Below are 9,366 nucleotides of genomic sequence, written 5' to 3' on the forward strand. Positions count from 1 at the left end.
GAACATGAACAAAGCTATGTTTAACTTCAATATTTAAATATTTTTCTGTACACACTAGAATGATAACATGGTCCTTGATAAATGCTACACAGAGGAAAACCTCTGCTGGTATAAAATATAATAACTTAAATATGAGTTGTGGAAATCATCATAGTTTTAAACTGAACACCTGTATGCTTCACTTTGTGTTTTGAAATCCTGAAAGGTGAGACAGAGTCCCTGTACGTTCGCCAGAACTGTGCTTAAATGTAATACCTCTTGAAGGCTCAGATCAAGTGTTAACTAAGGTGTCCTTCAGAAGTTGACTGCACAATCCTCATTCTACTAAGATCCACTGTCATGCATTAATTTCACACCCAACCTGCCTAGTCAAGGTTCTTCCTATACTCAGGCTACTAAACATGTAGCTCTATAAATTCTGATTAATTCAGACTGTTAAATTAGCAAAGCAGCATGGTATCAGCAAGTCCTTTTAAAAGGGGAGATGGGGGGGGTGGAGGGGAAGCAAGACAGCTTCCTAAGTGGCTTCTTCTAAAATTATCAAAAACATTTAAAAAACTCAAGCATTGCAAGTGTAGGAAAGAGAAAGGGATAAAAGCTTCCCGTTTCTCATACCTTTGCCCACACTTTTATAATAACTACTCTTCTAGGAACCCAGCCATGACACTAGATGAAGAACCCCCCTTGCTGCTCTGTTAAATCCAGCATTGATAAATATGTTACTGCTCTCATTGCTCACTTTTTCCCACCATGCTGAAAAGGCAAGGCTCTCTGTATCAGAGTAAGAACTGCAGACTTGTATTGGATCAACCTCAGGCCCACTGCATAAATATAAGCTTCAACAATTCCATATTGTGAATACAATATTTCTAGAGCAGGATCACCCAGATATCTAAAGGAGAGCAGCAGCAGCAACTCTTACTGATCATGCTACTGGACACCATCAATATTGGTTTTAAAGGGATTATTGTTGTCTTTCCCTTATAGATGTTGCCTTCTATCCTTTTCTTTTCCATTTCCCTGTATTTTCTATACATAATTTTGTCTTTTGTTTTTATGAGCTTCTTTTAATTTTCCCCCTTGAGGTTCCTCACTCACCATAAGGGTACATATTGCCTGGGGGGGCAACTCCTGTTTCATTTTTAGAGCTGGGCCACAAGCAGGCAGAGATACTTATACAGTCTGTTTTATGGCAGGCAACTACAGGGAGAGCTGCAGAACCCTCTATAATGGAGTGGAGCAAATTTGCCGAGGGTGGGCGAGTGCAAAGCAGGAATCATGTAGCTTTTCTCACTACAACTGCTTCTTGTTTTATGTTACATTGGGCTGTTCTGGGTTGGGAAACAATGCATTAAAAACTGCTCAGTAAAGTCAGTTTTTACATCAAGAGCAAGGTTTGCATTAACTGGGTTTTCTTTAAATAGTTACGTTTCAAAATTAAAACTGAATTAGAAAGAAAAATATCCCTGCATTCCTGGCATCTGAAATTATGATACCAAGTAATTCCATCTAACATACACAGGATGTATATATACCTGATATGGCCCCAGTCAACTCCTTCAAAAAATGGGTGACTTTTTATTTCTTCTACTCCATTGCTGCCAACTCTATTTTCTGAGTCAGTGCAAAATCTGAAGGGAGGGGTAAGGGAAGACTGTTACACCTAAGGTAGAAAGAAGCAATGCAAAACAAACCACACTACAATCTTGTAATCAGGAATCTCAGGAAGACTTAAAAACAACTTCATCTCTGAATTACTCAATATGAAGTTTTCTAATAGTATCCAGCAAAAGCAAACAAACAAAGCAAAAACAAAACCAGAAGCTGAATGTTATCACAGTTCTATGATAAAACAAAGAATGTCACAATAGGAATATTTTTATTGTTTAATAAAACTGTTGCTGCTCTTTCTCCATACCCCTCCACCCCCAAATTCAAACTTTTCCAGTCCACAAGAACTGTATGATATGATCTTGGAAAAATGCTTTATAACAATGACCTTTCACCTGCAATAATTTAAAGTTTCTTCAAATGTGCTAGACCATAGAGGATTCTTGATTTTAAAGCACCCATCTGTTAGGGGCTCCCTCTTTCAAATCAGCCCCTACAAAGCTTTCTTCCCTTCCCCTCTAGACAGAGAGGCATTCCACCAGACAAGTAAGTGTTGCAACTCTGCTTTCTGGACCTGTGAACAAACTCAGTGGGATATTCAAGAACAAAGTGCATCTGCCCTGTTATACATGCCTAATGGAGATATAACACCTCCAGAGTGTGTGAGCCTGATAGGTGCCGAGCAGCATTGACTTAATGGAAGTTTAATGCACCTGGCAACCTACTGTCAATCTGCTGCAAGAATCAAGCCACTGAGCCATCTGCTGCCTGAAGCATTTCTTATTAACGTATTACATGTTAGCCTCTGAAAGTTGTTTTCAGCAGAAATTGTTCTCTTTATAAAAAAGCAATTTATCTGCTATTTTTTAATTCCAGCAAAAAGTTATAGGAGCAAGCTGCTCAAATACAGAGCTGTTCAGCTATAAGAATCAATGTGTGTAACCAGGGCCATAGGCAGACACACTTACTGAAGTACTTCAAGTGCCTCTGAAGCACTCCAAACAGCAAGCAGAAAGATGTGCACACCTGAAGTGCTTCAAAAATAGCCCAAGTACTTAAAAAAAAAAAAAAAAAAAAAAAAAAAAAAAAAAAAAGTGACCCCTGAAAACAGGACCATCTTCAAAACATTTCCTGAAATATCCATATGCTCCAGCAGTCCTCCAGCCTCCCCCAGGGGTTTTTTTGCTCCCACCCTCACACAGTGAGGAGTGGAAGTGCTCTCCTGTGTACTTGGCAGTCATCAGGAACTTCTAGAAATCAGAGGTCAAGAGTTATACAGGGAATCCTGCTCTCTAGCCCCAGTCCAGTTTGCATCATACACTTTGGAGCGCTTCAAGATTCGGAGCACTTCTGTCAATATTCCACCTTTGTTAAACATACATAAATGATCAAGCACCCTAATTCAGAAAATATTTTCCTTCCCGAATCATATCTATCCACAAAAACAAGATTTCCTCTTTGCCAGCCTGAAGCAAGTTCTGACAGGTCTCTCAGTAACATGGCAAGTCTATCAGATTATAAACTCTCTTCAATTAATACTTCCACAAGCTGGCATAAATTTCACTTGCAGCTGAATGGGCCTTATATCCTATTAAATTAGCAGGGATCCTGGTTTTTTCCATTTAAAAATCCAAAATTCCATGATAAAAATCCAAAATCTGTGTTTTTAAAGCAACTTGGAAGGCTATCAGTGCCTCAAACATTTTAATAAAGTAAATTCTAAATACCTACATTTGGGGGTTTGATTTTGGTTTTATCAGACAAAAATCAAAGTTCCCCCTGCCCCCTTCGCTCACTAGGATGCAGGTCCAGCTGTGGCTGTCCTCCCATTGCTTTGTGGTCCTGCACAGCCCTGCTATTCCATTGCCCCTCACTCCCAAACCACAACCCCCCACCCAGTCCTCCTGGTGTGCCTCACTCCCGACATCCAGCCCCTTGGTCCTTCTGGTGCCCCTCACTTCCAACATACAGCCTCCTTCCCCTAAGCCCCAGCTCCCTAGTGCATGGGAAAGGGGGTGCGGGAACAGGCAGGGTGCCTCACCATAGGTAACACTATAGACGATGTGTCGGGGGGGAGCCCCATGCCAGCTGCACCGCCAGCAGTGTAAGGAGTAATGGACTGGGGGGAGTAACGGACGTAACACCCCATGCCTGTGCCGGTTCCACCCAGGCCCAAACAGCCCCTTGCAGGCTGAAACTCTGCCAGCCTGCAAGGGGAAACCCTATTTCCCATGCTTTGCTCTTTTAAAGGAGAAAATCTGTGCTTTTTGCTCCAGCAAACAGAAAACCCAGATCCCTGTTAATTAGGATATAAATTTCACACCCTTCTACCTCTGAATATATTAAAAACAAAAAGTCCACAAAGAAAAATAAGAATTATTCCCAGCAACACTGCAGTTTCTTCCTACAACTGCAGCCAAGTGCCTGGGCAAGATCCGTAATGCTGAAACCCATAAGAGCAGCCAAGGGACGGGGTAACAACTGCAGCTGAAGCCTCAGTAGCACTACAGAAAAAAGTTCAACACAATAGCTTGTGCCCACAGTGACAGCCAGCAGTACCACAGGTAGAAACTAGGCCTGCATAAATAGGGAAGTATTCAATTCAGGTTCGGCTGATTCGGAGGACAGCAATTCGATTCAGAGATTCGGATCGCTCTCCCAAATTGATTTGGCCGAATCTGCTCCGAAGGTTCAGCGCTGATTCGGAGATAGGGCCATAGACTATAATGGGGAATCACTGAAATACCTATAACTGTCATTTTTTGGCAGATTTGGATGAAAACAGCAGGGATGGTAGCCCCCTCTGAGGGCATGAGGCCTGCCAAGTTTCAAGAAGATAGTTGCAGGGGTTTCTAGGAAACTGCACCACAAGATGCTGACAAGCAAAATTCATGACGTGCGACTGTGTGTGTGTGTGTGTTAAGGTGAGGCACGACAAAAACTGCAGGCATGCTAGCCCCTGCTGAGGCCAAGAAGCCTGCCAGGTTTCAAGGAGATAGGTGCAAGGGTTTCTGGGAAACTGCACCTCAAGTTTCTGAAAACAAAACTCACAACATGCGTGTGCATGTGCGTGCTAAAGCACAGCAGGATGAAAACAGCAGGGATGGTAGCCTGTAACAGGGGGACTTCCCAGTACTCAGACAGAAACAGCTCACAAAAAGGGAGAGAAAGGCTAGAGACAGAAGCTTATGTGCTGTTTCTACGTCCCTCCCCCAGAGCACTGTAATTGGAAGGGGACTCAGGGAAAGATCAGTCACTGGCCAACTACAGATGCATCTTTCCCCCCTGCTCCCCCTCCCTCTTCTCAGTTTCTGTTCCCCTGACAGATTGCTTCCTGAATCTCTGAATCGATTCAGAGACTCTAAATCTATTTGGACAGTTTTTTTGGTCTCCCAATTTGATTCAGATTCGGTGACTTGGTCTCCGAATCGGGCTGAATCTTCTCCAAATCGAATCAACAACTGAAGCTTCACACACCTCTAGTAGGAACCAAGCATCGTAGCCTTGGCAGCTGGGGGCCCCCTCCGGCAGGGGGCTCTGGGTGGGGGGCAAGGGGCACTAGTAGGATGGGGTGGGGGGGGAAGCTGTGGGAAGGGAGTGAGGGACCTGGAGCTGTGTCCTAGTGAGCAAACGAGGGAGGGGGAGCTCTAATTTTCCATGATAAAAAACACAAAATCAAATACCAAAATGTATAGGAATTTAGCATTTATTTTATTATAGTGATTGAGGCACTGGTAGGCTTCCTAACTGCTTTAAAATTGTAAATATATCAAGAAAACGTGTTCAACTGATACCAAGATATTAGATATATAGTAGCATTTCATTTAGGGAGTTGGGGGGTTTTTATCAGAGAATTTGCAATTTATTTATTTTTTTTTAATCAGGGATAACCAGGATCCCTGCTTATGAGACCCAACACTGAACAGTAAAACCCATTCACTCACTGTTCTTTTCTATCATGTTCATAATCCTCCCTTTATTCCTCCTCTGTCCTTCTCTCTAGGATTCTTTCAAGCCCAACCCTGCAATGCTGACACAGCAGTTCCCTGAGCCTCAGAACAGCAGTAACAGGCCTTTGATGCATATAGTGAGTTTGTTCAGGGATCTTTCAGGGACTAACTTGCTCCCACTGCCTGTATCAGGAACTGACATTAGTGAGAGGAGATTTTGGCCCTGAGAGCTGAACTTTTCCCCCTCAAGGAATGGGGGCCTTGACAAAATTAACCCAGTTAAGTTATAGGAGAAAAAGAAAGTGAGCCACGCAACTTTCCTGCTGCACTACCAAGTTCTACCCAGACTGGAAATTGTAGATAATGGAAGGACAATATTAACAGTGTGGAACTCCCAGAAAGTTGTTGTTACTAACCTTAGAATTAAATCTTTAGCTTTCTCGGAAATAGGCACCTCTGGAGGAAATACCAAAGTTTCTTTCCAGTTCATAACTTTCCGATAAGTTTCCTGTGGTGTTTCTGAGCAGAAAGGTGGATACCCTGTATCCGTGGGGGGAAAAAGCTGAATGAGCTTTTCCTTTCACCAAGAAAAGGAAGTGAGCCCTTGCTGACACCACTAGTTCTCTGATCTCCCACCCTCAAAAGTTTCCAAAGCATCACCACCCAAAAAAGTCTTCTTGAAAACTACAGTACTTCTGATATTACAACAGCGAATACTAGAGTTAATAATAAAGTTTGGCATCTAATAAATATTAGTTAATAAAATATTTCATATTTTAACTGGGATTATTTCTTTCAATGATTACAATGCAATCAAACTTGTGGATTTTCCTTCTCTTCATGTCTTTAAATTAAAGAGTGAATGCCTTCCTGGAACATAAGCTGTTGTCAGAACAGAAACAACTGGACTCAAAATGAGAACAAAAGGGTTATATTTTAAGTCCAATGTTATGCAAAAGATAAAGTCATGGTCCCTTCTGGCCTTCAAACTAGGAATGCTTCTGTGGGCTGGTAACAACTTACCTATAAGCATTTCATACATAATCACTCCCAAAGACCACCAGTCACATAGTTTATTGTATCCAGTCTGCATAAATACTTCTGGAGCAATATAATCTGGAGTTCCCACAGTAGAGTAGGCCTAAAGGTGGGGAAAAAGAGGTGGGGAAATGGTGGAGACTTTAAACGGGACAAACAACCAACTTTTAAAAAATGTTATTAGAATTTATAGAGTATATCCACAGTTAGTGGAAGAAGGATGCAGTCTATCAAACTATTTTTATACTACAACACACAAAACCTAAAAGAGATTGTTCATTTAAATGCCCAAGCACAAGATCAATAATAAATTCTGAAGTAACACTGCAAACATCCTTTTTTTGTACAGTCTCCACAATATAAAAGACTAAAATGCATAAAAACGTTAAGAAGAGTAAATTTCATAATGTGGTCATAGTGTGGTCAGGTGGGCTGTGAGCAGCTGCAGTGTGGGGCACCAGGAATGGGGCAGGGGATGGGCTGCTTCCCTCCCACCTCCCTCGCTCAGCACCACCTTGTAACCCGGGCCCACTGCCAGGCTGGCAGCGGGGCTGGGTTACAAGCTGGTGCCAAGCTCAAGGAAGAGGGGCCTCCCGCTCGCTGTCTGGGCAGCGGCCCCCGGCGCCCTGGGCCTGCTCCAGACAGCCCCGCATGGGCTGCAAGCGCCTGCAGCAGGGAGCACCGGCCATGGGGTGGGTAAGGGGCTGCTTCTCCCTGTGCTCAGCACCAGCTTCTTCCCTGCCACCAAGCAGGGGGTCAGGGCTGTGCGCTGCCCCCCGCCTGTACTGCGGGGCTGGTGGGCACGGGGCCCGCACCAGTGCCTCGAGGTCAGTGCCAGCAGGGCCCAGAGCAGGGTGGCAGGAGCGCAGGGTCCCAGCTGGCAGGGGCTCTATGGAGCCGGGCCAGCTGCCCCCTCTTCTTGCTGGTGCAGCCCAGCTCAGCTCCACAGACCCCTGCCAGCCTGTGCCCCGCTTTGGGCCCCACCGGTGCTGGCCTTGGGACATTGGTCCCAAGACATTGGGACACTGGTTCCAAGATGGTGACCAGGGGTGACCATCTACAACACAAGCTAAATACTCAAGTGCTGTTAGGCCTCCAATGACTTCCCACAGTTCCTCTGATTTGCCCAGGATGACAGACACATTCTCCTAAAATTCTTCAGGAAACAATCTTTCTGTGGCACTAAGAACCATGGGATTTGACTCCTGACACCTCACACACAGCTGAATGCAGAGTTTGAGAACTACAAAGTATACAATTATACAAGCTGTATACTGTGGTTGAGTTTACTTCTCCACTGGACAGCAATTTAATTTCCTCACTTATACTTTGATCAAACACATTATTATTTTTGTATTATGGTAGCAATTACAAGACTCAACTAAGATGACTGCTTCATTGCTAAGTAATGTACAAACATACAACATAAGTCCTCGCCCTGAGCAGCTAGCAGTCTAATTGAGAAGACAAGAGTGCAAGGGGAAAACAAAAAGACAAAGTGATTTATGCTGATCTGCTGCATCATTTTTGGGGCCAGATCTTAGAATAAGCACTACAAGGCATTTTTAATACCTGAAAATGGTTACTTCTAAAGATCAATGTCTAGTTGGGAAGAGGTATCAAATTGGGTTCCCCAGGGGTCTCTTCTATGTCCAGTATTGTTCAACATCTTCAATTAATGAACTGGATAATGGGAATCAAGTGCGCACTTAGCAAATTTGCAGATTACACAAAGTTGGGTGGAACTGCAGATGTTCTAGTGGTTACGGGTAAGCTCCAGAATGACTAGAGAAATGGTCCATAATCAATTAAATGAGATCCAATAAGGACAAGTACAAAGTCCTGCACTGGAGGCAGAATAACTACATGCATAAATATAGACTGGGGAAGGACTGGCTACGCTGTACTACTGCAAAGAACAACATAGGGGTTATAGTGGACCATAAGCTGAATATGAGCCAACAGTGCACTTTTTTCCTCTTTTTTTTTTTTTTGCAACAAAAGCCAACAGCATACTGGGTTGTATCAACACGAGTGTTATTTGCAAATCAAGGGAAATGATTCTTCTGCTCTATTCAGCACTGGTGAAGCCCCACCTGGAGTGCTGGGTCTGGTTTTGGGGCCCCCACTTCAAGAACTGTGTGGACAGTTCAGAAAGAGTCCAGCACAGGGTAACAAAAATTATCAGGGGCCCAAGAGACAAGACTTATGAGGAAAAACTGAAATAATTAAAGTTATTTAGCCAGAACAATACAAGACTGAGGTGGGATTTGATAACAATCTTCAAATACCTTAAGGGTGATTTTAGAAATGATGGATTGAAAGTGCTAGACTTTAGGAAAGCTGATCTCAATGAACTCAGGCGATTAGCCAAGGACGCACTGCAGAGTAGGAGTTTTGAAGTGATGGGAGCCCAAGAAGGGTGGCTGTGCCTTAAGGAAACGATCCTTCGAGCACAAAGCAAGACGATCCCCGAGCGAGGCAAAAGAGGGAAAGGGGCCAGGAGGCTTCCCTGGCTGACCACAGAAATCCAGGGCAGCCTAAGGGCCAAAAGGGGAGCACATAAAAAGTGGAAACAGGGAGAGATCACCAAAGACGAATATACCTCCTCTGCTCGTGCTTGTAGGGAGGCAGTTAGACGGGCCAAAGCTACCATGGAGCTGAGGATGGCACCCCAAGTAAAGGACAACAAGAAATTGTTTCTTAGATATATAGGGAGTAAAAGGAAGGCCCAGGGAGGAATAGGACCCCTGCTAAATGGGCAGAA

At 43.8% G+C, this 9,366-nt stretch overlaps 1 protein-coding gene across 11 annotated transcripts in view; it reads right to left on the reverse strand.

Annotated features, from left to right (window-relative positions):
- Nucleotides 1-9,366, reverse strand: part of STK38L (serine/threonine kinase 38 like) — a 65,071-nt gene that overhangs the window by 2,624 nt on the left and 53,081 nt on the right. For all 11 annotated transcript variants that reach the window (XM_025191724.1, XM_025191727.1, XM_025191728.1 and 8 more), the window contains 3 exons: nt 6,585-6,702; nt 5,978-6,101; nt 1,535-1,631 (listed from right to left, as the gene is read on the reverse strand). In XM_025191724.1, coding sequence (XP_025047509.1) covers nt 1,535-1,631; nt 5,978-6,101; nt 6,585-6,702 — 339 coding nt within the window. The remainder of the gene's footprint in view (nt 1-1,534; nt 1,632-5,977; nt 6,102-6,584; nt 6,703-9,366) is intronic.

This window comes from Alligator sinensis, unplaced genomic scaffold (assembly GCF_000455745.1).
Source record: "Alligator sinensis unplaced genomic scaffold, ASM45574v1 scaffold696_2, whole genome shotgun sequence".
Taxonomy (NCBI): Eukaryota; Metazoa; Chordata; order Crocodylia; family Alligatoridae; genus Alligator; species Alligator sinensis.